At 45.9% G+C, this 27,709-nt stretch overlaps 4 protein-coding genes across 4 annotated transcripts; 3 read left to right on the forward strand and 1 right to left on the reverse strand.

The window, feature by feature from the left end:
• Positions 1-867: 867 nt before the first annotated feature.
• On the forward strand, positions 868-2,498 carry ppp1r27b (protein phosphatase 1, regulatory subunit 27b; the record flags this gene model as incomplete). The annotated part of the gene is made up of 3 exons (XM_080522711.1): positions 868-1,141; positions 1,504-1,654; positions 2,357-2,498. 3 exons carry the CDS (start codon positions 868-870, stop codon positions 2,496-2,498), a joined length of 567 nt encoding a protein of 188 aa, XP_080378837.1.
• A 2,383-nt stretch (positions 2,499-4,881) lies between these two features.
• Positions 4,882-6,083, reverse strand: anapc11 (APC11 anaphase promoting complex subunit 11 homolog (yeast)). Its single transcript, XM_080523723.1, has 3 exons — positions 6,012-6,083; positions 5,685-5,804; positions 4,882-5,337 (listed from the first exon to the last, which is right to left on the reverse strand). The coding sequence occupies exons 2-3, from the start codon at positions 5,791-5,793 to the stop codon at positions 5,192-5,194; spliced, it is 255 nt and encodes an 84-aa protein (XP_080379849.1). The 5' UTR covers positions 5,794-5,804; positions 6,012-6,083; the 3' UTR covers positions 4,882-5,191.
• Positions 6,084-6,514: 431 nt separating this feature from the next.
• On the forward strand, positions 6,515-10,325 carry LOC308151894 (THO complex subunit 4-like). The gene is made up of 6 exons (XM_080524786.1): positions 6,515-6,895; positions 8,483-8,656; positions 8,882-9,029; positions 9,212-9,278; positions 9,440-9,677; positions 9,945-10,325. The coding sequence occupies exons 1-6, from the start codon at positions 6,632-6,634 to the stop codon at positions 9,957-9,959; spliced, it is 906 nt and encodes a 301-aa protein (XP_080380912.1). The 5' UTR covers positions 6,515-6,631; the 3' UTR covers positions 9,960-10,325.
• A 7,765-nt stretch (positions 10,326-18,090) lies between these two features.
• On the forward strand, positions 18,091-27,407 carry LOC308150901 (rho GDP-dissociation inhibitor 1-like; the record flags this gene model as incomplete). Its single annotated transcript, XM_080523688.1, has 5 exons — positions 18,091-18,282; positions 20,629-20,712; positions 21,341-21,417; positions 23,249-23,312; positions 27,208-27,407. Exons 1-5 carry the CDS (start codon positions 18,093-18,095, stop codon positions 27,405-27,407), a joined length of 615 nt encoding a protein of 204 aa, XP_080379814.1. The 5' UTR covers positions 18,091-18,092.
• Positions 27,408-27,709: the final 302 nt, after the last annotated feature.

Consider the following 27,709-nt stretch of genomic DNA (forward strand, 5'->3'; position numbering starts at 1 on the left):
TTCATCTGTGAATGTCCCCCCATGTTGTTGCCTAGACTCAGGAAAGAAGATGACCCAATCATCATAAATACAACATTAGTGGTATGACATGGTTTATGACTGGCCAAACTCCTTGTTGTCTGCATCCTCTTTTGGCAGAAAACCATTGTATGCCTTCATGGTGTTTACTAGAAGTCCCCCTGCCCCCCTTCTCCCTCACACAGAGGTGTGTGCCCACTGTGTTCACGTGCTGTAATGGATCTCGGTGAGCATCTGCAAGCGGGAAGGGCCATTTTCAAAGCAGGGGGGGTCTAATGGCGGTGGTTGAAAACAAGCTGAGGTTACTGCTGTCATGGGTGGGGAGGGGTGGGGGGGGTGAGCTATGGGCTGGAAGGATCTGGGAGGGCTTGTGACAGGATGGGGGTGTGTGTGTGTGTGGGGGGGGGCTTGGTAGGAGGGGGAGGGTGGACTCCCCACTCCCCTCCAGTCCTTTAGACCCTGCTCAGTTCTAGCCAGTGGATGTGTGAGGTGTCTGGGCCTAAAATAGACCCTAGGAGAGTATATAGAGGCCACCACGCAGGCCCTGGACCCCCAGAGAACGAGAGCCACTGACTGACTATACAGGAAAAGAGACAGAAGAGAGGGAAAGCCTTTTGCCTGGTGAATTCTACTGAAGACAAGGCAGTTGTTGTTTTTTTTGCCTTTTTGAATATTCTTTCATATTACAGTGAAGATTTTTGTCCTTTTGTTTCAAGAATTTAAGAGACTGTTGAAAGAAACTGAACACAAGAAGCAAAGCCATTTTCATCATTTCATACGATACACGTCACTGGATATCCTCAGTCTTTTTTCTTAATTTTGAGCAAAGTAAAGTAAATCTCCACAAGGATGAAGTATTTTGAGTACCCCGTGACCCAGGAGATGGACATCGAGGCCTTCTCCCCTAAAGAGTGCGGAGATCCCATGCCTCTGCTCCCCTCCTCCTCACCCTCCTCCTCACCCTCCTCCTCCCCTCCTCCTCCTCCTCCTCGTCAGCGACGGACATCCGTCCACTTCTCCAACGACATCGTGTTCCAAGATTTCGTACGCGAGGGAGAGCTGGAGAGGATCGGACGCTTCATGAAGACCCGCAGGGTCAGTCTGGAAACCATCTATCACTCTGGTAAGACTACAGGACATCAGATCAAGGGGGGGGGGGGGAGGGAGAGCATTTTATCCATGTGTGAAAAAAGGGAGAAATCTTTGGTTTGTTCATCAGATAAAGGTAATTCCTTTATAATGATTCATTTGAGCTTTGGTCAGATGTGTTTTTAAACCTGATGAATTTTCTAATGAATGAATGAATGAATGAATGAAGTTTAAAGGATTTATATCAGTCCCTGTGATCTAAGTAGTGGTGCTAAGATTTGACACTAGCGAACACAATGATGACTAAATCATCAGTCTTCATTGCTTCCTTGCGCACACACACACACACACACACACAATCAATGCTATATCTGATTCCTGGCGTTGTCTTGACAGGTATGGCAGCGATCCATGAGGCGGTCCTGTCTGGTAACCTAGAGTGTGTGAAGCTGCTGCTGAAGTTCGGAGCAGAGATCCACCAGAGAGACGAGGAGGGCTGGACACCTCTCCACATGGCCTGCAGCGACAGCTTACCTGACATTGCTAGGTGAGCACACATGCACACACACACACACACACACACACACACACACACACACACACACACACACACACACTGTACAATGAGCTACAGTACCACACTCACATCTCCCGGTGTGAGCTACCCAGCATACTCTCACCTAGACAGTCACTGGATGTACTTATACACGCACACACACACACGCACACATTAAGCCAGGTCAGTGGGCTATCAAAATTGGGACGTGAGCCCAATTAGGCTCAAAACCTATTCATATCACTCTTAGGCCTATGATAATGCCCGAAGGCTCAGTTGTGCTGGTGCTCACCACCCCACCTCTATGCAGGACCCCCTGCAGTTCAAATGAATCCATCCAACTCCGAATAGGTGTAGATTGACAGTCTATTGACGTCACGAAAGAGGTCGCTAACAGTTTCTGTTTACACTGTCAACAACAGTCCATACAAGGCGAACAGACTCCAACACACACACATTGGCTGGCTCCTGAGCACCCCTCATTACGCCATAGGGGTAAGAGAATCTGTGGGATCCTCAACATTCTTGCACCCCCTTGACCCCCTCCGACTCTGAAGAGTGACAAGGTCTCACCTTCAACTATTGCAGCGCCACTCACATTCCATTTCAAGGAAACACCACCATCCGATACCGTCATCTTTACTGACCAAAGCAATTTTTTTTCTCCTCCCCCTTTCCTCCCCCTCTCTTCAGGTACCTGCTTTCTCAGGGCGCCGACCGCCAGATCGAGAACGAGAGCGGGGAGAAACCCGCTGACCTCATTGACCCGGCGTGCAAGGAGCTGCTGGAGCTGTTCGGTCTCAGGGAAGACGACCCAGCCTCACCCCTCGTTTGAAAACACCCCACTAAAACTGCTGAAATCTAAAACTGCTGAAATCTAAAACTGCTGAAATTGGCTTCCAGGCTGATTGCTGATTGCTCTGTGTTAATGGAATGGAATGGACAGATCAGTAGGACTATAGAAGTGGAACTCTGCTTCTTGTTCCAATTCTGAGCCGCCCTCCCCTCCTCCCCCATCCTGTTTAGGTGGGCTTGGACACATCTGCAAGGTCTTGCGAGAAAGGGGAGGTAGGAGGGCAGCCAGTGGTGGTTGGTTGTCTTAGAGAGTGAAGTATAGGCCCAGCCCAGAAACAAGCCCTTCACCATTAGCCCTAGATGTATGGGATGGGGTAGCTATAAGCAACGTGGCGATGTTTCCATCTAGCTTATCACTGCCAACTAAAACGACAACCCAGAGGGTCAGGGGTCAGGGCTTGTTTCTGGACTGAATCCAACCATTGCTGTTATAAGGGGTAATAATAATCCTCATTTGGCAAGCATGGCAGATGCTGCTTTACTGCTATTTGCTACTTTGAGCTTTTGTACTTTTGTATATACCGGTATATACATGGTGTGAGTGTGACAGTTGAATGAGTTTGTTATAACAGATTTTTTAATCTACTATTCTGCATTTCTAATGGCTGTTTTTGTGAGTGTGTGTGAGAGAGATTTAAGCTTCTGGAAAGTTTTGAATTTGTTTGTGTTTTTTCCCTCAGCTATAGACCTATTCTGATAAACTGACACCCCACAGTAATCCATATGTCAACACTTTAGTTAAGTCAACAAAAACATCCAATTTACCATTGAACAGAAATGTTCAGTCTGTATGTTGTGACACTTTTGTAAAGACTAACTCCTTGGCTCCCTTATGAATTGTAAAATGTTCCATAAGAGGGGGCTAATGTGTTTGATCTAATATGTGGCACAGCAAAAGGAAGTGTTGACTTGTGTAATATGTTTACATAGAGTAGCTTTGTATATACCTTAAGTCCTAATGTGTGACTCTTTTATACAGATTTTTCATTAAAGTTGTTTCATATAAAAGAACCTCTGGATATATATACGTGTCTTTCTTAACTATGAACTTGAACTTCTCAGTTGGATATTTGATATCCAGCACAACTCAAATGCTTGAAAATAAAGTATAGGCTTACTCTTGGCACTGAAACCACAAGTGAATTCAAAATAACTGACCAATGTTGGTTCCAACAAAGTACTGATGGATAAAGGACATTTTTTGGTGAAGTAAGGAACATTTACAGGTAGGGTTTCCTAATCGGAACACTGTAGGGATCCAGTTAATGCTGGTTAATTGGGCCAAAACCCAGTAGGGGGTTACAACTCATGATGCATTGCACCAACAGAACCCTGGTGTATGATGTATTTGGAGAGACGGCTTGGCCAACTGTCAGAAGTCTCTCCTTGATTCCTTGTGTCCTCCCTGCTTGCCTAGCTCCTAGTGGGGGAAAAATACACAGTCTTCTCCTTTCCTCCTGAAGAGGAACCTCTGACATTGTCCTCCAATGGGTTTTAAGAAGGAAGGAGAAGAGAGGACATAAGGATCAAGGAAAGACTTCTGGGATTCAGCCATAGAATTTGGGGGGTGGGGCTACTGAACTGTAAACTATGTTTGATTATGTTTCAGAATGAGGGCAATGTTGTGTCAGTGTAGGTTATTCTGAACGTGTTTTGATACCATTCCTTATTCCATTCCATGCATTACAATGAGCCTGTCTTCCGATTTCTACCTCCACCAGCCTCCCCTGTCAAAGACCCAGGATCAGATCAGCCTACCCCCTATCCCGACCTTCACCATCATGTTGATCAATCAATCTGACCCTGTATCAATGGTAACTTCTCTACACATTTGATTTGTTCTGACTGAGTGGCTCCCTGCTCTGGGAAAGTGAATCGGTGAAGTGCAGACAACATTTTAAAATATTATATATCTCATACTGATAACATGAACGTGTACCTATTGATCATTTCAAATCCAAACAATCACTCAGAAATCTGATGATTTTCAGTGACTAACGGGTATAAATCAATGGTATCAGTGAAACTTCACTTAGGTGAAATGTAATCAGCCATGCCTAGTGTGATTAACATGTGAGTGAGGTGCGAAACTAATCAAAACCAGTATTGAATCAGTAGCAGATCCCAACCAGTGGAGGTAGAAATCGGAGTACCGGCTCATTGTAATGCATGGATGGAATGAGGAATGACTTTGATACCATTCCGTATTCCATTCCATACATTACAATGAGCCCGTCCTCTGATTTCTCCCTCCACCAGCCTCCCCTGTTTCCCTCACATCACTACCAGACACACTCACTCACAGATAACAATGACCTAAGCTTTAATCACTCAAAACATAGAGAACAGTTGGTTTGAACGGTACAAAAACATAAGAAACATATGTACATTTATTCTCACATTTTACAATAATCCTCTCTTGATTGCGGTGTAACCATCTCAGTCAAAAGCAATCCAGGGGAGCATTCAGTGAGGTGAAACAATCACAACGTTGCAGCTATAGAATGCGATGCAATGTATAGCTATGAACATTCTATAACGTTGGGTTCTTTTGAACAGGCCCCCGGGGTTGTTGTAGTGTAGCCGGCGGGTCTCGAACCTGGACTCAGATGTATACCGCTATACCAAGAGGACATCCTCGTCACCTCTGCTCCAGCAGCCCTGAGGATTAAGTCACTCTTTAAACTTCCACTCCTGTCGGCACATAGGACATTGCTGCTGGACCTGTTGGGAGTTCAGCCACTTCAGGATGCAGTGCATGTGGAAACAGTGGGAGCACTGGCCCCAGACCAGCGGGCAGTCATCCCCAGGGACCTTACCTGGAACACAGACATTGTTAATAAAACTCGAGACTCGAGAATAGAGTAGTAGGTAACCGAATAGAAGAGGGTAGTATAAGAAATCACACATTATCTATCTCTATCTCTCTCTCTCTCTCATACACACACACACACACACACACACACACACACACACACACACACACACACACACACACACACACAATGGAGACATAAACAGTAGTCACGACACATCATTAGGCAACATGATGTGACATGCAGCATTGGTTGTCTCGACTGGAGTTAATGCAATGGCGATAGGCAGAGTAGTAACAACTAGTAACATGTTGACGCAAAAAACTGAACTGGTTTGTCTATTAACTCACAGTCAGGGCAACAGCCATTGAAAGGCATCCTGCAGATCCCACAGTTGTCGTCATTGGCCACCCACAGCCACGACGCTACGCCGTTCCACTGTTTGATCTTCACCTTCATCTGTGCTGTGGCTGGTGGTGAAATAACACAGAAACAACGGGAAACAAATGGGTTAATCAGATGATTGACCGCTATTGATATCTAGCTAGCTGCTAATAAGCTGTAGCCAAACTACTCTGTGACAAACGTTCAGCGTTTGATCTTCTTTGCACCTATACACGTACGTCATTGACATTAATGATTAGTTCAAATGTAATTGCTATATAATTAAATATTACCTTAGATCCCAATTAAGACTGGCTAACACATTTCCTGATAGTTCCCACACATTTACTTCTTCTAGATCCCCGTGTCTGCTCGTTTTCACTCCTAGAAAGACTGCACCGCCCCGTGTGGCCGCGGAGGATAGAACAACGAACCTATGATGCCTCTACAACAAGGTACAATACTGCCATCTCTTGCACGTATTTTTCTGATCAAGACATATTCGACTCCGATCCCTAACATAATATATATATAGATATACAAATATATCTTTTTTTAAAATTATTATTCTATTTCCAAAATGTATACAATCCAATGCAGCACTTTTCTGGACATGAGTTTTTATTTGGGTATGAGCTGTAGGTGACAGTCCCGGGTATGAGCTATAGGTGGCAGCAAAGCAAATGGGTCTCGAAAGAATCACTAAAGAACCGAACGGAAGTTGTAGAAGCGTACTTCCTAGAAGTATAAAAACGGTTGGCCGGTCTTTATTTTTTTTTAATCCTCGTCACCTAGCGACAAGATCGGTTTTGGAATCCTCGCTGCCGTTTTTTTTAAAATAGATACATAGATACACCACGACATACTCAGGGTTCTTTCAGGTTGTTAGGTTTCAGCAGAATACGTTGTCAGCATGTCAGATAAGATGGATATGTCCTTGGACGACATTATTAAACAAACTAAGAAAAGTGGTGGAGGGGCCCGGGGGAATCGAGGAGGCCGCGGCCGTGGGTCGTCGTCGGGCCGAGGTGGCAGCGCTGCTGGCCGGGCCGGCGGTACCGGTACCGGCGGTGGAGGAGGAGGAGGAGGATCAGGGCCCATGAGGAGTCGACAGAATTTCAGCCGCGGAGGCGGCGGCGGCGACAGAAGCACCGGCAGACCTACGCCGTACAGCAGGGTAGGAACGAGAAAGAGGGGAGCACAGACAAATGGAGGAGTGATGGCACCCACGACGACCGTTGTTACATAATCTAATGCTCTTTATTATATTGTGTTTTCAAACACACCCATGTTGTTCACAAAGCAAAGTTGCTGGATGTGGAGTGAAACTGAGAGTGCGTTATAGGGCACTTTCAGAATCACCCCCCGAAACCCCTAATCTGTTTACCGTGGCGTGTCCTGTGTAGAAGGCTCCGTGGGCCTAGCGTTGCCCCACGGCCTAACCTTGCAATTGAATTGCCGACGGGTCCAACGATAAGACAAGACGAAGAGAAGAGTTTTATTTTGACATGTTTTTGGGAGTGAAGAGGTCTGTGGCAATCAACGGGCTTAGCGAGTTCTCCCTCGCCTCGTGTGGGCTTTATTGTAGTCGGCTACCATGTTTCTGTGGCTAGCGTTGCTTCTTCTAGCCCGAATCCATCCATGGCCTTCGAGGTTTAACCTCCTGTTTTTTTGTGTAGTAAAGAAATCTCCTCGTCTCATTTGGCGACTGGCGCCTAGAAGGCACTAAATTGAAGGCCCCCGATGTTTTTTGTATTAATGGAAAATCACAAATAAATGTCCGAATTGGAACCGGTTATGCAACTTCAAGCTAACAAAATGGCGATCCTGCAAAATGGATGCGCAAGTCAACTGGGGGGGGGGCACCCTTCCTTTCTGAGTTTCGACATCGAGTTCTTTGTTTGGAGTCTCAAACCCGGACTGCTTAAACACACAATTACCCAATTGAACTTTCCCTATGGCCATTTATTGGAGCAAGAGAGAAAGGACTTCCCAAGTTTTTTTTTCTTCTTTTTTCTTGGAAGGACCATTTTCTTCGCTTGGAGGAGCTGAATCTCAGAACCAGTCTCTGGATGATGCTGCCCCCCACATGCCCGTCTGCCTTCATTGCCACCGAGCCCAAGTCAGTTCCCCCAGGGCCAGGAGAGAACGGCCACACCTAGCTGCCAGCCACACACCCAGACTCCAAGGCCACCTGTAGTGCATGTTATGAAGTAGCCATTTTGAGTGCTGAATTCTTGCCAACTAGTTTCTGTAGCTTATTTTCGGTCTTATTTAACTTTCAAGTCTATATTAGTTTTATAATATTATGTAATTGAACTTTAGTGACATGGTGGCTAAGCCTGTGTTTCATGTTTAGTTATAAAGTTGTGGTTTTTAAAATATATATCTATATAGTATCAGCATTTTTCATCTTATGGTAGTCAAAACTGTTCTGAATGGTAGTGGTGAAATAAGATTGCCCAGCCTCAGCACTTTAATTCTCACCTCAAATCCTAAATCAACCCCATGTCCCTCCACCCAAGCCCTATGCCCTCCTGGAGATGAGCAACATTGTGAAAGCTCCATCTTGACCTTTTGATAGGTTGGATGGAGCTTTAACCCTGTTGCTTATATCCATCAAATCCCCATCTGTACATGAACATCTGATATGGATTTAGAGGTTGATTTGGGATTGCTCTGTGGGAGGAGTCAGTCTTTGATTGGCAAGAACAGGAAGTCAGCAGCTGCCCATTTCTTATCGCAACCCCCACCCCCTTTGTAGCCAAGACAGCTGCCCGACAAATGGCAACACGACATGTTTGATGGAGGCTTCGGTGGCGCTGCTGCAGGAGGAGAAAGAGCTACAGGAGGTGCTGGTGCAGGACGTGGGGTGGAGACCGGCGGCAAGCTCCTGGTCTCCAATCTAGACTTTGGAGTCTCCGATGCTGATATCCAGGTAATTAATTTAAGGGAAATTGAAGTTTCAACTATCCATTTGTAGTACTTTTACCCCTCTAACAAGCTGCCACATTTGTCATTAAATCAGTGCAAATAGAGATGCATGTCGACTTATTTCACAATTCTGACATCCATATCATTGCCATGGTTGATGTTTGAGGATCCCAACACCTCCTTGAATTCTACTGCGATGTTTCTCATGCCGTTGTCTCAATTTTCACAGGAATTGTTTGCAGAGTTCGGCACGTTGAAGAAAGCAGCGGTGCACTACGACAGATCCGGACGCAGTCAGGGTACAGCAGACGTCCACTTTGAGAGGCGGGCCGATGCACTTAAGGCCATGAAGCAATACAACAACGTTCCCCTTGACGGTGAGTTTGCTTTTTTTTTTTAACCATGATGTCCCTAGAGCTAAAATTGTCTTTTTAGAGGGAGACATGGCCAAGAAGCTAATTTGTCTGTCTGTTGCTATTATTCTCTAAACCTACTGAGAAGCTTATTCTGAAAAGAATGCAATGGAACACGGCTTAACTCCATTTTCCTGTGTTCTCAGGCCGACCAATGAGTATCCAGCACGTTACGTCACAAATCGACACTCAGAGACGACCATCCACACAGAGGTAAGAATTATATGCTTTTTACTTCATTGAGTGTAGTTGAGAGAGAGATGTGTCCATCACACCATTTCAAGTAAATGATAGTGGTAGGAAACTTGCAGTGAAAGTCAGTCTTTTGAAGGGAACTTTTATTATGAAGATGCTCACTTTTGACTATCGTCCAGTTCAAACAGAGGAAGCGGTGGATTCAACAGAGACAGAATCGGACGCCCCAACTTCAGCAGTGGTGGAGCAGGAGCAGGAGGTGGAGGTGGAGCAGGAGGAGGAGGTGGAGGAAGGCAAGGAGGAGGCCGTGGCGGTGGATCCAGGGGAGGGAGAGGAGGACGGGGTGGGAGGAGCCAGAAACAAACGCCAATGTCCGCTGAGGAGCTGGACGCTCAGCTGGACGCCTACAATGCCAAGGTGAGGCATTAACCTACCTTTACCTGACCTTTCTGGTCAGTACTGTTGATATGGCCCCTTTGCCTATGTGAAGATCTAGACATGGATATCCTCATAGCAAGCCTACCTTTTTTTATTTCCTGGAATGGTCTTGTGTTTTGACCACTAGTCTCATAGATGGATCGTTCTGATCGTCATCAACGTGCTTTGGAGCAGGAGCGATGGGTGATAGAAACAAGGGTGTCATTTATTGGAATGCCTCTAATTGCCTCTTGTTTTGAATTTCAGATGGAGACCAGTTAAACCATTTGCTGAAAGCACTCGTCGGAAATCCCTCTTCGACCCATCCTTTTTCTCGGCAGCATTGGTGGAATCATGAAGCTAGTTGTCGTTGGACTTGTCTGGCCAAAACGGACTTGGATGTTTTAAACACTTTACTGTTCTTTACCGTGTCATTTTAATGTATGAACTTTGCTTTTCTCCCTTTTTAATAATAATGAACACTTTTTGTACCATTTTATTTTGGGGAACAATTTGTAGGTTTCAAAGGGGGAGTTTATTTTTTTAGTTGCCCTCTCCCTCCTCCCCCTTTATTCCTTGTGCAGATAATTGTATTAAACCTACAAAACCAAGTATGCTGAATTCTGGTGCATTTGTCTCATTGAAATCTCAGATATTATTCAAGCAACTGAACTGTTGTGGCCTTTTTACATTAATTGTTTTAATTATTACAGCACTTTTTTTTACTTAATTTTCAGAATGTGAAGAAAATCTCATGCGAGCACATGAAGACATCAGAATTGTGAGATTAGTTCTGTTAGATGCTGAAAGCAGTTCATGGCACACAACACAGTTGTATGTACATGGTCCTTGAAAACAGTATATTCAATGATTTGGGTCATCTGTTTTCTTGCATTTGTTATTTGCAGTTGACTAAAACACAACATTATTGTCTGAAAGAAGTGGACAATTACCTTTGACTTAACATGGCATAAATGCGGGACATCAAACACACTACACATGAAAGACCAGCAGCAACAGATCATGATTTTCCATACAATGGTGTAATTATGGCTGTGTAGTGGCACTTTCATGGGTTAAGTACAATGACAGCACTGACGCCTAGAAGGGGCAATCATCTTCGTCCTTTTATGAGAGTAGTAGACCAAGACAGCCGATTACTGATTAGATGTTGATGAATTATTGGAAATACTGAACCACTGCCTCAGGCGATGTCATATTGTGTGCTGTGCATAAAACAAAAACGGGTCACTACAAATATTTCGGTTCACGAGAATCTCTTTATTTCTACATGAACCATGACATGGCTTGAACTGGCCCCACCTAAAGACACTTGAGGGCGCGCGGCACCACCAAGCACCAGCACTGCATGTACACGCGGCGTGCGCGGCGTAGTTCCCGGAAGCGCGTGCAGAGCGGGCGGCGCCGTGCCGTGTTCGCCATACTTGCACAGACAGTGCAGAGCAACCGGACCACTTATTCTAGACGCACCTGGAAAACCTGCGGTATAACGGTAAGCATCTGCACGCCGACTGCAAAACCACTAACCGAGCGTCAGCAATTAAGCATACGCCTGTTTCCGATCATTTAATACGACTTTGTTTTGTTGTTGTTTGCTGTCATTTGATCCCAACTCGTCCGGCTAGATGTCAATATTTGCTGAGTTGTTCTGGCAAGCCAACTAGGACTAGCCCCCGCTAGCGTTGTCCCACCCTGCTGCAACAGCGGTGTCTATGGTACCCCGGGCTGCAAAACAAATAAAACAAATAACTTGTCCAGTTGGCATTTAATTCTATTAAAATATATAAATACATTAAGTATCTCACAACGTTATTAGTACATACAGTTTGACGCAATTAGTTGAAGTGGATGGTGGTAGTGGGGGACTGGGGAGTCAGTGCTAGCCAGCACAGCCATCCTCGTGCAGTGTTCAGTGTCTGGTGGCTAGCAGCTCCCTGTGTCTCCTGTGTCACTGTCTACCCGGTGCCAGTAACACACTGGACTCAACAAGACAGTGCAGCTCTTTGACGTTTGGCCTCTTTGTCGCAACGTATGTATCTATCGTCGATCAAGTCATTTTCCCGGTATTTGCATGCTTTCTTTTGGAAAGGTCTTAAACTTTCGATTTTTTCTTGAGGCTTGTAACTGTACAGTCATACAGCCGCAGATGGATAGCCAGCCGTCAGCAGCAAGACATGAGATATTTTCTTTGTTAGATATTTCTTTGTTTGCTGTCTCTCTCCCTTGAAGTTGTCATAAGTCATGTAGCTAGTTGATAAAATCAAAAAATTCAGTATATTTTCCACAGTCCAGACCATTGGGATGTCTATTCATGTACAAGAGTGTAATTTCGAGCCCATGCAAAGATGACACTGTCTGGGGAAGACTGCACTGTACCTGTATAAAGAACAATTAATTTTGTTCATCAGATGATCTTTAAAATAAAGCATTCTAGCTGTATATCATTGTATCACTCCATCAGATTGGTTGTCGAAAAGTATGAAGTGTGTGTGTGTGTGTGTGTGTGTGTGTGTGTGTGTGTGTGTGTGTGTCCGTCCGTCCGTCCGTCCGTCCGTCCGTCCGTCCGTCCGTCCAGTCAGCCTGAATGCAAAGTGTCTGATTTCCTGCCTGCTGGACATATTCTGCTATGATTGGGTGGGGTGGCCCTTTTAGAATTTGACACTGGTACTGATTTGAGACCATTACTGTGCAACAGACAGGCTCATCAAACATAGCTTGTATGAATTGATTATCTACATACATTTGGCATATCTATCTATCTATCTATCTATCTATCTATCTGTCAGATCTAGGCCTATGCTTGGGTGCTTGCTAGCTGTCTGTTATGATGTTATTCCTGTACTTTGAAGGCTGGGGTAAAATCAGACTGACAACTGCTTGTCCAGGCTCTAAGAGGAAGATGGAAAAGGATGAACATATCATTTTCTTAAAAGAGGAGGGAAGCAACCGCTTGGGTTCAGCCTTGGTGACTCTGCAGGTTCAGTTTGTGCCAATCCTTACATCACACACACACACACACACACACACACACACACACACACACACACACACACACACACACACACACACACACACACACACACACACCAGTGGAGGTAGAAATCGGAGGACAGGCTCATTGTAATGCATGGGATGGAATAAGGAATGGTATCAAACACATGCATTACAATGTGCCTGTCAGTTTCTACTATTTTGCACGCACAGACTTCCCCACGTATTCTTTGGTCAAAACATCAGATATTATCTGAAGCATTGTTTTTTGTTTAAATATATATATATACGCACACACACTCACAGAGCACTTTATAAGTAAACCGTCTCATTCATTTAGATGTTGGAATGTTTTCTTGGCACACTTGGGCCTGTTAATACCAATCAATAAGGCTTTTTGAATATTGTTGCTGACCATGTGCATCCCATCATGGCCACAATGTACCCATCTTCTAATGGCTACTTCCAGCATGATGATGATGCACCATGTCACAAATCAAAAAGTCGTCCCAAACTGGTTTCATAAACGTGACAATGAGTTCAGTGGCCTTCCCAGTCACTGGATCTGAATCCAATAGAACACCTTTGGGATGTGGTAGAACGGGAGATTCACAGCTTGAAAGCGCACTTGAAAAATCTTTGTGTTTTTGAATTGCGTGATGCAATCATGTTATCATGGACCAGAATCTCGGACCAGAAGCAAGGAATGTTTCCTTGTGGAATCAACGCTACAAATTGAGGCTGTTTTGAAAGCAAAGGGAGGCCCTACCCAGTATTATTATAATGTTCCTAATAAAGTATTTGGTGAGTGTATGTAGTCTCTAGTACCGCCATATATAGGCTAGCTAGAGGAAGATATGCACTGATTCCATTTTCGGTGGCACATCCTCTTTTTTGGCGTCCTGACTGTGGTTTTAAGTAGTGTGATTTGATTGAGGTTGAATGGGGCCGGGGAACGGAGGACTGAATGTGCCGAGAGTGAGTGCAGATATGTTTTCCTGAAGAAGTGGCTGATGTCTTCTTTAATGTTCAATCCCGCCCTGATGCCAAAAATGTTAACAACACGCTTTATAAGATGGAGGTCGCTAGTGTTGCTGTGTTCCAGTCAGGATGAGTCTGAACAGGTCTCTGCCTCCTCCTCCACACACACACACACACACACACATTTCAACTCCTCCACAACCCCTCCACCGTGTGCTTGGGCACGTTTATTACTCCAGACCCACGTTCCACAGTCTACTGGGCGCTCTTTCAAAGGCTGCATCCCAATCGGTCAAAGTAGCCTCTTTCCCTCCTTCCTTCCATTTGCACTATCTAAGGGGATGGATTAAACCCAAATGTCCCTTTTCCGACAGCCATGTTGCCCCCCCCGCCCCGTCCTTTGCGCTGCGTCTTAACTGAGTGCAGATAAAGGAGAGGAGAAGGAAAGGAGGACAGAGTATTGAGCTGAAGCCATTCTGTGGCATTCCACTCTGCTACTGCTAGTTCAGGCAGGTCAGGGGAGAGACTGGAAGTATGTTAGCAGCTAGCTAGCCCCCCTCCCCTCCACTCTCCTCCTCTCCCCTAGCCAGTGGGAACCTCAACCCAACAATACATGCTGTCTGAGTCCTCCTCTCCCTCTCTTCAGATGCGGCTCCTTATACTGTTCTATGAATAGTATAGTAAGACATGATAAAATAACATTTCAGTATATTTTTTCCACAGTCCAGATGATTGGTATGTCTGTTCAGGTATAAGAGTGTGAGTAGTAGGGTAGACCTAGGGGAAGAAGACACACAGACACACACACACACACACTTCATACTTTTCGACAACCAAGCAAGCAAAAGGGGGACCCATAACCACCTAACAATCCATCCATCCATTCCAGAGTCCTCGGCAGAGCTACAGCTCCATATACTGTTATGTATAACACACACACACACACACACACACACACACACACACACACACACACACACACACGCACACACACATACACACACTCTCTAACTAGCCAGTTGGGAAATCCCAGTGTTATCCTGTTTCTCTGCTAGTGCTCCAGGGACTCCTGTAGCCAGTCTGCCAGTGTGTCATGGTGTCTGGCTGGCTGGAAGGTGCTGAAAGCACCGGGGCCTAGTACAGCATGACAACGCTGTTCTGCTCCGTCTGCGTCACAGCAGGGGTGAGCTTCCTTGAATTATGAATCACCTCTGTGTACAGCTTGACTACTTATTTATGAAGTACAGGTAGCGTATTGGCTATTGTTTCATGGTGCTCCTGATGCCTCTGACATAGATTGTAGAAATAGAGGGGGATTACACCTAGCATTGTAGTAAGCAGTACAAATCCCTCTAACAAAATAAAATGCGTCAGTAATCTATCTCTCTCTCTGCTCCGCTTTTCCGTCCAAAGACAAATCAAAGTTCCCTACACATTGAGCGGCTGCCAGTTAGATTTATTAGATGATTAAACTCTTGGAATTGCTCAGAGATCCAGATGTGTTCTTTTGCTTTTTTACTCTTTAGGCCGAAACACCAGCAACAGTTTTCACTCCCTTCTTCATTCCAAAACAGAAACATCCATCACCGTGATTCAGTGGGAAAGACAGACTTGAGCTGATACGCTCATGGATGTAGAGAACGCATTGAATCAAAACGTCTCTCTCGTTCTCTTTGACGAGTTCTGCAGTCGTAGCTAACATAGGTAGCGAGGTAAATACAGATACATTAACAGAAAAATAAACAATTGTGTTGGAAGAAGTTGTCTAAATTTAAGAAATGATGGCTGAAACGATGGCTGATGGATTCCTAGCATTTAATTGAAAACAAGAAAGTTGTGGTTGACAAGCAAGAAGATCCTAACTTCTTTCTCTGACATTAATGGAAGAGTTGAAGACTGACGTAGCTAATATAGGCTTCATAGCCAGCCCAATCCTGGTGTTATATTACTTTTGTCTCACACACACACACAGCTAACATAATATAGCCAGTTCAATCTAGTTTCATTTTCTCTAGTCCAAGAAGACAGGTCTCCAACATCAAGTTGAAGTTTCTGGGTGGTAGAGAAGACATTGAATCTTAATATTTAAATTATCTTTCTGTAATCGCTAACAAAATAGCATATTAGCATAGTTCATAGCCAGTTTAGGTTCAGGGTGTGTGTGCCAGTGTCCTTATTGGGAATGTTTCTTGGGTCTTTCTGGCATAAACAGAACACTTCCTGCTTTTGTGATCCACTCTCCAGTTGTGTCATGGGTGAGAGCGGGGTAGGGTGGAGGGAGGGAGGGAGGGAGACATGGAGGAGGGGCGGCGGCGGCGAGAGAAAGAGAGAAGCACTATGTTTCCTATAATTCCACATGATGTGGCTAGAGAGAGAGAGAGAGAGAGAGAGAGAGAGGGAGAGGGAGAGAGAGAGAGAGAAGGAGGGGAGGGGGTTGTTGTTGTTTTCTGTTATTTTTTACCGTAATTGTTTATTGGAGTACTAGGGACAGATCCAATTTAAAACACTGACATACTGATTTAGCAACAATCTTGTTGTTGACTGATTTCGTCAATGTACCTGCACAAATGAACCCTATTTTTAATCTTAATTCAACAACAAGGCTGAGAGATGATGCTCCAAACGAAATCATTAGTAACTAGATCTGATCTCCAGAACTCACATGGTCATGAAAACAGACTGCGATTGTTTCACACAAACCTCATGGTCCTACCCCGTCTTAAATTATTATTATTATTATTATTATTATTATTATTATTATTATTATTTTAATATTAATGATGTGTAGGTCCATAACAATAAATAGCTTAACGACATGGTAGACAAATGAGTGAGTGAAAGACAATGTGTGAGAAACAGTCGCTCCCTAGCATGTGAATTCTATAGCAACATTAGTCTGCTGCACTGATTGTCTCTCTCTCTCTCTCTCTGTCTCTCTCTCTGTCTCTCTCTCTGTCTCTGTCTCTGTCTCTCTCTCTCTCTCTCTCTGTCTCTCTCTCTGTCTCTCTCTCTGTCTCTGTCTCTCTCTTTCTCTCTGTCTCTGTCTCTGTCTCTCTCTGTCTCTCTCTCTCTCTCTCTCAGCCCAGTTGAACTTGGGCTGAATAAAGAAAGTAGGGAATAGAGATAGACGTCTGTGGCTGACGCTGTGTAGCTGGGGAGTAGATTGGTATGAGCTTGTTTTTGAATGTCAAGCCAAGGGGCCCCCTGGAGACATTTGTGTGTGTGTGTGTGTGTGTGTTTGTTTGTGTGTGTGTGTGTGTGTGAGACTTGACTATGTGTGTGTGATTGATCTGTTTTTAGAATAACCCCCGTGGTGGGTTTGGCCCCATGCAAAGGAACACAGCCCTGCTCCTCTGACCTCAATTACGTATCTGTACCCATTACAAGTGCTTGCTCTCTCTCTCTCTCTCTCTGTGTGAGAGAGTGCACACTGCACACGTGTGCGCATGAGAGTGCGAGAGTTCGCCTATAGAGACGGACCCTCTGTCATGTGACTTCACCGTGACCTCATTGGATGGTCTCATCATAGCCATGTTGCTGACGGCGTTTCTGAGAAGTGAGCTAGGTGGAGCCTCTAGGTGGTGATCAGGCTGAGCTCATCCCTCATCACCTGACTGACTGGAATAGGAAGAAGAAGCGCTCTTCTTCTCTTATAAACAACGCACCTTTTCATTCTGATCAAGACAGGACTCCACACAACACCCTCAAGCCCTCAGACGTTCCGATCAGGGACCCTTTTAGTATCTAAGGTAACGAGGCTCTAGCGTTTCTGAGAGCTTTCTTCACTGTTTTCATCAAGGAATGGAACCATTTTAGGATGTCATAATTAGTTTTTAAATGCGGTCGTCATATTTTCGAGTTTTTGGAATTGACTGTGTTCTCTCTGGGAAGCATGCTCCTGGGATGGAAGAATGCGGAGCAAATATTGTCTGTGTGCGTGTGTTTGTGCTGCGGAGGTGTTTTTCTTCACAAATACTATTCTACCATTTTACTCTCTCCTGAACAGGGGAGGCTGGTGGAGGTCGACATCGGAGGACGGGCTCATTGGAAATGCATGAGATGGAATGAGGAACGGGTGTTTGAGACCACTCCTCATTCCATTCCATGCGTTACAGTCCTCCGATTTCTACCCCCACCAGCCTCCCCTGATCCTCGTCTCTGTAGTGGAGCGTAGAATGGGCCCATGGAAGAGAGGGGTATTACAGCACATGTGTCACTGGTATGTTCCTCTGCTTCACTACATTCTTCCTCCCTCTCTCTCTCCCCCTCCTCCACACTCTCTTACCCTCCCTATCTTTTCCATTCCTACTCTCTTTTTTCCCTCCCTCTCCCTCCCTGCCTCTGTCCTCTCCCTCCCCTATTTATTTCTCCCTCTCTCCCTCTTCCTCCTTCCCCCCCCCGCCCCCCTCCCTCCTTCCAGACATGGCTGAGGACGACGTGACTCCAGAGCAGCTAGCAGCCATCGCTGCGGAGAACGAGGAGGGGGAGTCGGTCAACTACCGTCCCCCGGCCCAGAAGACCCTGCAGGAGATCCAGGATCTGGACAAGGACGACGAGAGCCTGCGCAAGTACAAGGAGGTCCTGCTAGGGCCCGGCACCACTCCCGCCGGCGGTAAGACTGGGCAGGGGGTGTGTGCGTGTGTGTGTGTGTGTGTGTGACTCTCTCTCTGTGTGTGTGTGTGTGTGTTTTTGTTTGTTTGTCTGTCTGTCTGTCTGACTCTCTCTCTCTCTCTTTTTCTGTATGTGCGTGTGTGTGCGTATGTGTGTGTGTGTGTGTGTGTGTGTGTGTGTGTGTGTGTGTGCGCGTGTGTGCGCGTGCATGCCTATGCCTGCGTGTGTAAGTGAGTGTGTCTCTGTATGTCTTCCTTCTTGACACTACAAGTGAGGATCAATAAGGCGGTCCTCAGCTGTGAGAGCAGCAGGCTAACTAACACCCAGGGACTCAGAATGACCTGCTGTTTAATTAATGCTCAGGTCCTCCCAGACCCAACTAATGGAGAACTGTCCTCTCTCCCAGACCCAGCTAATGGATAATCTGTCCTGCTTCCACCTCTCAGAGGGACACACAGTTAGACAGCTGCTTATTTCTCATTATATGTACCGATTGTTCCAGACTGATACATGCATACATAATAGAGTGAACTAGGGGAGGCTGGTGGAGGTAGAAATGGGAGGACAGGCTCATAATTGCTGAGAGAAATTCGGCATGGGCAGAAGCTAGAAAAACCGGGGTTGTTTGTTCAGGCAGCTGCGAAACAGATGTACCACTCTGATGCTGGTAACCCAGCTTAGTTCTGGAAAACAATTAAGTCTATGAAGAATAACTCACCCCCAGCACTTCCCCAGCAGTTACTGTCTGACTCTGGTTCCATAAATGACACGGTGGAAATCTGCACTGCCTTTAATGATCATTTTATGGCAGGCCATATTTTTTAATAAAATAAATCTGATAGATATCGCCAGTTGGAGGGGTCAGCATAATCAAAATGAGACCTGCCAATCAGGTCCAGAACTCTTGAAGGAGAGGAATCCTTGTAGGTTTTGGGTCACTGAAGTAGAAGTGGAAGTGGGTCACACTCTTTTGAGGATCGACTCAAAAAAGTATTGGGGCTGACTTTCTTGGACCCTTTCTTGGACCCTGGTCTTTTGAGGTTAGCTGCTTCAGTTATAGTTGAGCCCATAACACATTTGTAATCTTTCTCTTAGCTTGGGGATTGTTCCAAAGATTTGGAAGACTGCTCATGTGCTTCCACTTCACAATAATTACCACCCAATTTCCAAGCTGTCTTGCTCAGCCAAAACCCTTGAATCTTTAGTTAATTATCAGTTTAATTTGTTCCCGAGTAGAAACTGCATTTTAAATACTTTTCAATATGGTTTTAGATCTGGTCACAATACTGAATCAGCTGCATCTCGTTTTAAATGATACTATGTGCTCTTGACAATGGACAGTAATGTGCTTCTCTGTTCATTGACCTGTCAAAAGCTTTTGGTACAGTTGACCTTCCACTTTTAATAGATAGACTAGTCTCTGTTGGCCTAGATCAGAACACCTGCACAAGGTTTTCAAGCTATCTAGCGAGTAGAACCCAATGTATTGTTGCTGATTCTATTCAATCCACTTTTATGGAGGTCACTAAAGGTGTACCGCAGGGGTCAATTATCTTCACCTTTTATATTAATAACTTTGTCTCATTTAAAAATGGCTGTACGGTGCACTTTTATGCTGATGATACAGTCATTTATTAATCTGCTCCTATATTGGAAGGAGTGTTATGTATTTTGCACTCACTTCTAGAGCATAAACTTGTTTTAAATGGAGCAAAAACAAAATATATGCAATTTTCGAGATCCCACTCTTTGAAGGAAACTAACTTCAATATTTGCACTTTGGATGGTTCTGTAATTGAGAGTATCCTCTTAAATGAGACGTTGGTCTCAATGGGTTCCCCTGGTGAAAATAAAGGTTAAATAAAACAATTAAAAGAAATTGTAATGCACAGAACGAAATGAGGAGTTTGCTAATTCCATTCCATGCATTACAATGAGCTTGTCCTCCACAGATGTATACAGTGTGTGCCGTCCCCTCTTGTAAATGTTGCCTGACAGCCACTGTTCTCCCTTGTGTACCACCTACAAACCCAATCATATCCAACTGTATTTATAGAAGGCATTTCATACACGGATACAACACTATGCACTTGACTAGGAACAATAAAATAGATAAAAACAGAGAGAGAAAACAAGACAAAGTCCCCAGAGGAAGGGTTTACATTCTAATGACTGTCACCTTCATATGAGCTTATTTCTCAATAATAATGTTGTCATCGACACTTTTCAAAATCGAAAAAGGCGTCTGAAGATATGGGTACGAGTGTCGTGTAGCCGCCCAGAGGTGTGATGGTGTGTCAGTAGTGTCTGTTGGACAGGTGTTGATGGGACTGTTGTTCTGTTCCAGATCCCACCGTGGCCAACGTCCAGGTGACGCGGCTGACTCTGGTATGTGAGGCTGCCCCTAACCCCCTCACCCTCGACCTGCAAGGTAGGTGTGTGTGTGTGTGTGTGTGTGTGTGTGTCTATTCCATTCCTGGCCTCCTCTCTCCTCGCAAAAGGCATTGCAGGAGATCTGAGGTTCCTCCCTCCTGTTCTTTTGTGTGGTGTCGTGTCTGACTGAATGGGTTGGTGTGACACTGAACACAGTGAACACAGTGGTGTGAGTCACACTGAACGAGGCAGTGCAGTTCCAGTAACGCCATTGGTGCATTCCCATTTGTAAAACAGGGCCGCTAGTACAGTGACGTGTGTGTATCTGTGTGTGTATCTGTGCATGTGTGTGTATCTGTGTGTGTGTATCTGATTGTTCAAGTGACAGTGCAGCAGCACTGTTACGTGTCATCATCAGTAGAAAGCCTTAATTAAGTCTTTTAATGAGGCGCTGCCACTGCTGGGTGGTGATAATGACCCCTACTGTGGTGGCAGCCCCGCTGCCTGCTCCCCATGGCTGACAGGTTAAAGAGAGGTGTGTGTGTGTGTGTGTGTGTGTGTGTGTCTTCATAGTGTGTGTGTGTGTGTGTGTGTGTGTGTGTGTTTTAAGTAGACTGCATTGCATGCCCTGTGTGATTTGTACTTACCAATCTAATTGCTCCTTTTCTCTCTGTGGTCTGTCTCAGGGGATCTGGAGGCCTTTAAGAAGCAGTCGTTCATTCTGAAGGAAGGGGTGGAGTACAGGATAAAGATCAGCTTCAGGGTGAGAAGGACACTTTCTGGTTCTCCTCGGATGTAACATTCAATATGTGACAGCAGCTGGTGAAAGCGGAAACAAGTCGGCAACCAATCAAAACGTTCAGACTTTTATTCTGAAAAATGTGAATAAATTACATTTCGACTTGCTCCCACTTTCACCAGCTGCTGTCACATAGGTTTAAAGAAAGAAAGGGGAATTTAAGTCAAGTCTTTTTTCTCAGTGGTTAGGAACACGCCTTCTCGCGTCCCCTCCTCCACCCCGCACTCTGCCTCGTCCTCCAAAGGCATTGGAGGAGGACATCTAAGGGGAGGAGCCTAGATCTTCTCCTCCACTGCGTTCTCAGTAGGACGCGAGCGGAGGACGGAGGAGAGGAACGCGAGGAGTCTCGTTCCTAACGATGGAGTGCGCCTCCTACGACTCCTCTTTGGGTTGTCTGTGGGCGGGTGTAGCTTGTGCTGACCCTTGGTCATCAAATGTAGGAAGTGTGCCTTTGATAAACTTGATGTAGGTCGATGTCACTCTCCATGTTTCATCTAATGTGTGGCTTCATTAACTGAAACCTAATGCGTCCGGCCCATTTGTTCTGTCAGGCGATGATTTGAGGTGAGCTCATATCGATTTCCCAGGCAGTCCCTTCATGTCTCTCCCTGTTCCCACAGCTACACTAGCATCCCACTTAGAATGAAGCAGATCGGCCATAGCGTTAGCTATAGCGTCTACTGTGTTTCTATAGCCTCTGCCTCTACTGTGTCTATAGCCTCTGCCTCTACTGTCTATAGCCTCTGCCTCTGTAGCCTCTGCCTCTACTGTGTGTCTATAGCCTCTGCCTCTACTGTGTGTCTATAGCCTCTGCCTCTACTGTGTGTCTATAGCCTCTGCCTCTACTGTGTGTCTATAGCCTCTGCCTCTATAGCCTCTGCTTCTACTGTGTGTCTATATAGCCTCTGCCTCTATAGCCTCTGCTTCTACTGTGTCTATAGCCTCTGCCTCTATAGTCTGCCTCTATAGCCTCAGTCTCTACTGTGTCTATAGCCTCTGCCTTTGCTGTGTCTATAGCCTCTGCCTCTGCTGTGTCTATAGCCTCTGCCTCTGCTGTGTCTATTGCCTCTGCCTCTACTGTGTCTATAGCCTCTGTCTCTATTGTGTCTATAGCCTCTGCCTCTACTGTATCTATAGCCTCTGCCTCTACTGTGTGTCTATAGCCTCTGCCTCTGCTGTGTCTATAGCCTCTGCCTCTACTTTGTCTATAGCCTCTACCTCTACCGTGTGTCTATAGCCTCTGTCTCTATTGTGTCTATAGCCTCTGGCTCTACTGTATCTATAGCCTCTGCCTCTACTGTGTGTCTATAGCCTCTGCCTCTATAGTCTGCCTCTATAGCCTCTGTCTCTACTGTGTGTCTATAGCCTCTGCCTCTATAGCCTCTGCTTCTACTGTGTGTCTATAGCCTCTGCCTCTATAGCCTCTGCTTCTACTGTGTCTATTGCCTCTGCCTCTATAGTCTGCCTCTATAGCCTCAGTCTCTACTGTGTCTATAGCCTCTGCCTCTGCTGTGTCTATAGCCTCTGCCTCTACTGTGTCTATAGCCTCTACCTCTACCGTGTGTCTATAGCCTCTGTCTCTATTGTGTCTATAGCCTCTGCCTCTACTGTATCTATAGCCTCTGCCTCTACTGTGTGTCTATAGCCTCTGCCTCTACTGTGTCTATAGCCTCTGTCTCTACTGTGTGTCTATAGCCTCTGTCTCTACTGTGTGTCTATATAGCCTCTGCCTCTACTGTGTCTATAGCCTCTGCCTCTATTGTGTGTATTATAGCCTCTGCCTCTGTCTCTTCAGGTGAACAAGGAGATCGTCTCGGGGCTCAAGTACGTCCAGCACACCTACAGGAAAGGAGTGAAGAGTGAGTCACATGCTAATTGTCACTGCCGAGCCAAGCTGAGCTGTACTGGGCTGGCCAGGTTATGCATCAACATCCATAGTTGCGCGAACAGTACTGGAAAAGACTGTGCGAGAGGAAGGTGTTAAGAGCCAGCACTGTGTCGTTTTACACCTTGTAGTGTGTAAAGCCCCATTGATTTTTTCCTCACCAGACACCTATCGTTTACTTTGTTGTCATTTAGCAGATGATGCTATACAGAGCAGCTTGAGACGAAGGGAGGCTGGTGGAGACAGAAATCGGAGGACAGGTTCATTGTAATGAATGGAATCAGGAATGGTATCAAACGTGTGTGTTGGATATGATTCCATCCCATGCATTTACAATGAACCTGTCCTCCGATTTCTGCCTCTACTGTTTGAGACCCCCATCCATTGAAAATTTGGTTTTAGTCGAGGACACAGATATGTCAGGGAAGCTGCTCCTTAGAGCGTTTTGAGACCTCCATTGTTTAATGATGTTGACATAGATGTGTCCCCACCCACACACACACACACACACTCCCTTCACCACACACACTCGCTCCCTTCACACGCACACACACACGCACACACACACACACACACACACACACACACACACACACACTCTCCCTTTCCTTCCAATCTGCCAAGAGAAACAGTGCAGGGATGAGGAAATAAGACAACTCACAGGGCCTGAAATGGAGGTTTGTTGAGAGTTGTTTTGATTAGGATCCACAAGGTTGTCAACACTGTCCCCTAGATCAGTTTCTCAACTTTTTTTCAGTCACGGCACCGTTTAAAGGAATGCAAAATCTCGAGTCACCCCCTCCTCCATCTCCTGGTCCACAGCCCTGTACTCGAAAAGTTCAGTTCGCACAAATATGTCGTAGAGAAGGGTAGCAGAATTGCAATGGCACTACTTGAAACTATTGGGTACTCCTCCTCCAGTGATATCCAAAGCCTGTCCAAAACCTGTCTTGTCATTTTTGATGTGCGATCTTCCCTGATCTCCGCCAGTTGCTCCTGTGCCTGCCGGGGTCATTCTTTTGAGGTATCCAGTGCACATGAACTCCGTGGGTCACGGACCCAGTCAAACTGTGCAACTGAAAAATAGTGACTAAATCTCAAGAATGATCAGATGCTGAGAGATATGGTCAGAAAGTGTGCTGCTGTTTGAACGTTCACTACAAAAGGGAAATGTCTCAGGCCTTCCCTGTTCCACAAAGAGTGTGAGCTTATATTTTAAGCAACGCAATTTGTCAGACGAGGTGAGAAGATTTTCTTCTTTGTCTTGCATTTTGTGTTCTGTTCCTATTTCCTCGCATAGAATCGAAAACAGGCGGGCCTTTAACGGTCGCACCGTGATGAAATTAACAATGTCCAGTATCTCTGAAAGGGTCAGCAGCATCTTGGCAACTAGTGCCTCCCTGTGAAGGAAGCAGTGAGTGTTTCGCACGTTCGGGTTTTGCTCTCTAACCCTACTGATGAAACCCTTGGCACTACTGTCATGGCAGCAGCCCCGTCAGTGCAGATACTGATACAGTCCTGCCAGCTTAATCCCCCCTGTTCAAGATAGTCAGTTGGCACACGATAAATCTCTTGCTGTTCTCTTAGGCATCGGTTTGCAAAAATAAAAAACTCTCTCTGTTATGGTCCCCATCTACGAATGGAACATCTCCGCTTGTGTTGCTTCCTAGTCTTAGCTACTATCTCGGTGACTAGTTAGCTAGCCTCCAGTGTTTTCTCTGACACTTTTGCACACTTCATCAGCTCGTGATTAGTGACTAGTGACTGATTATTTGTTGTCAGGTGTCTTAAGTTTGCTCTGAACCATCGCTTGGTTTGAGAATTTCATACCACATACCTGTCACATAGGGAGTGGGCATGATGGATCCCCGGTAAAGATGAAACCATGCGACAAAGTTCGGTTAGACAAAGTTGTCATCGTCTTTTCTTTGTCTTGCTGCTGGCCTTAACTACCATCCCTGCTGAGCTACCACTGGATGATGAAGTTGATGGCTCAGATCCAGAGTTACCTGAATCTGGAGCTTTTCTTTTCAAAAACTCCATGTGCTTCACGCAACACTCTCGTAATGCGTCATGCAGTAAACAAAAAAACTAAACAATAGGCTATTTCCGTCATACGCAGACCCCGGCGTAGGGGGCTGGTGAAGGGAGTTATCAGGCTTATAAAGTTTTTTTTTTTTTTTTTTTTAATTTGTTTTTCAGATTTTATCCCTTTTTCACCCAATTTGGTAGCCAATTTAACCCAACGTAGCATCCAATTATCCCCTGCCTATTGCATAGGATCCGCCGCACGACCCCGTGGCCGGCAGTCCCAGAGGAGGCCGCCAGGCAGACTAGGCTGACTGGCTCCTCGAGCCCAGTACCGTTATTCCGGCGCCCAGGGAGCGGTGTTGCGCGACGGATCCTAGTCCAGAAATACTCCTATCCCGCCCTCGGAAGCGGCCGGCCAATATGCCGCTTCCCGTGTGCCTCGGCCATATCTGGATCTGGCGAGCCGGGATACGAACCCCGGCCCCAGGCTTATTAAGTTTAAAGTAAATTGTACATAGTCTCAATACTCCCATTATTGAGCACTAGATCAACAGACGTAGATTAATGTGTAATGTGTAGTGACGGTCTTGTTCAGGGTTTTTTTCTTTTCAGTTTTTATTGAGCAGATATCAGCTGTAGTGTTTTGAAACTATTTCTTAGTCATTGGTCTCAGGTTCTTGGAATGTCTCCAGGGACGTTAAAGATATGAACTGAATCAATTGCATTTCCTGTCCCCTTCTCTTGTCAGGAATGTTGTTGCCTCTAGTCTTCTCCTGACTGGAATGCTGTCTTGTGTGTTTCGCGGGACTCACACACCCTTTCGTTGTTTTCTCTCTCTGGGTTCCTTGTTGGTTAACGAGTCTTGTGTTTCTTAAACAGCACCAATATACAGATATGTTCATATCTCAATCTGACTAAAACTGCATTACAGTATGCAGTTCTCTCCCTTCAACAGTAGTAGCATGCGTTTCTGTTGGAGTACCACTGAGCCACGACCATCAGGAGAGTAGGCGTATGTATACCAGGGGAGGCTGTAGGCGAGTTTGATACCGGTCTATATCCCATTCCATGCATTAGAATGAGGCAATCCTCCGATTGCTACCTCCACCAGCCTCCCTGGTGTTCTACCTCCACCAGCCTCCCCTGGTGTTCTACCTCCACCAGCCTCCCCTGGTGTTCTACCTCCATCTGCCTCCCCTGGTGGTCTACCTCCACCAGCCTCCCCTGGTGTTCTACCTCCACCAGCCTCCCCTGGTGTTCTACCACCACCAGCCTCCCCTGGTGTTCTACCTCCACCAGCCTCCCCTGGTGTTCTACCTCCACCAGCTTCCCTTGGCCTGTTCTACCTCCACCAACCTCCCCTGGTGTTCTACCACCACGAGCCTCCCCTGGTGTTCTACCTCCCCCAGCCTCCCCTGGTGTTCTGCCTCCCCTGGTGTTCTACCTCCCCCAGCCTCCCCTGGTGTTCTACCTCCACCAGCCTCCCTGGTGTTCTACCTCCACCAGCCTCCCTGGTGTGTACTGAATGCCGGGAGTGTTACTGCTTTGTCCCGACTTGACCAACAGTAGCACTTCTCTGGCGCACAGAGCAACAGAGAAGTTCTGTTGTAAACAGTTAGATTAGATCGTACTTGTGCAGACATTAGTTTTGCCTCATAGGCTCCGATACGATAAAAAAGTGCATAAAACACAATGACGCATTAACGACATCCACATATTGAAAACACAAGGCAGTCAAACACATGAGCACGATCCACCAACACACATTCACATAATGTTCTCAGTCAGACTAATAATAAGGTGTTATTGTTGTCTTTCTCTCTGTGTCCCCTGGGTAGTTGACAAGTCGGACTACATGGTGGGCAGCTACGGGCCGCGGCCTGACGACTACGACTTCCTGACCCCTCTGGAGGAGGCGCCCAGGGGCATGCTGGCCCGCGGTACCTACAACATCAAGTCCAAGTTCACCGACGATGACCAGCACGACCACCTCTCCTGGGAGTGGAACCTCAACATCAAGAAAGACTGGAAAGACTAGAGAACCCAGAGGCCTTGTTCGGAACCGGAACCAACCATGCCCCCCCCCCCCCACCCAACACCGAGTCCCGAACCCTGAACCCACCCCCAATCAAACCCTAACCCCTAAACCCTAACTCATGCTTTAACCCCCCCTCCCAGTCCTGTGACATCGCCATTCCTGTTTTGTTTTAGAAGAGCTCTTCCGAATCTAGCCCTAAACCCCCCACCCCCCTCCTCCCTTCACCTCTGTATTCATCATTGTTGCCTTCATTCCATCCTCATGCCTTAATTTCTACTTCTCTCTTTAAATCTATCCCTCGT

Source organism: Nansenia antarctica, assembly GCF_963989245.1.
Source record: "Nansenia antarctica genome assembly, chromosome: 2".
NCBI lineage: Eukaryota > Metazoa > Chordata > Actinopteri > Argentiniformes > Microstomatidae > Nansenia > Nansenia antarctica.

What these genes read in the sequence shown, in the direction of transcription:
- anapc11 (XM_080523723.1), bottom strand. Translation starts at nt 5,793, where the DNA reads ATGAAGGTGAAGATCAAACAGTGGAACGGCGTAGCGTCGTGGCTGTGG. An exon ending in CAATGGCTGTTGCCCTGACT is followed by an intron (nt 5,338 to 5,684) that starts GTGAGTTAATAG and finishes TCTGTGTTCCAG; the next exon opens with GTAAGGTCCCTGGGGATGAC.
- LOC308151894 (XM_080524786.1), top strand. Translation starts at nt 6,632, where the DNA reads ATGTCAGATAAGATGGATATGTCCTTGGACGACATTATTAAACAAACT. An exon ending in GACCTACGCCGTACAGCAGG is followed by an intron (nt 6,896 to 8,482) that starts GTAGGAACGAGA and finishes CCCCCTTTGTAG; the next exon opens with CCAAGACAGCTGCCCGACAA. An exon ending in CAACAACGTTCCCCTTGACG is followed by an intron (nt 9,030 to 9,211) that starts GTGAGTTTGCTT and finishes CTGTGTTCTCAG; the next exon opens with GCCGACCAATGAGTATCCAG.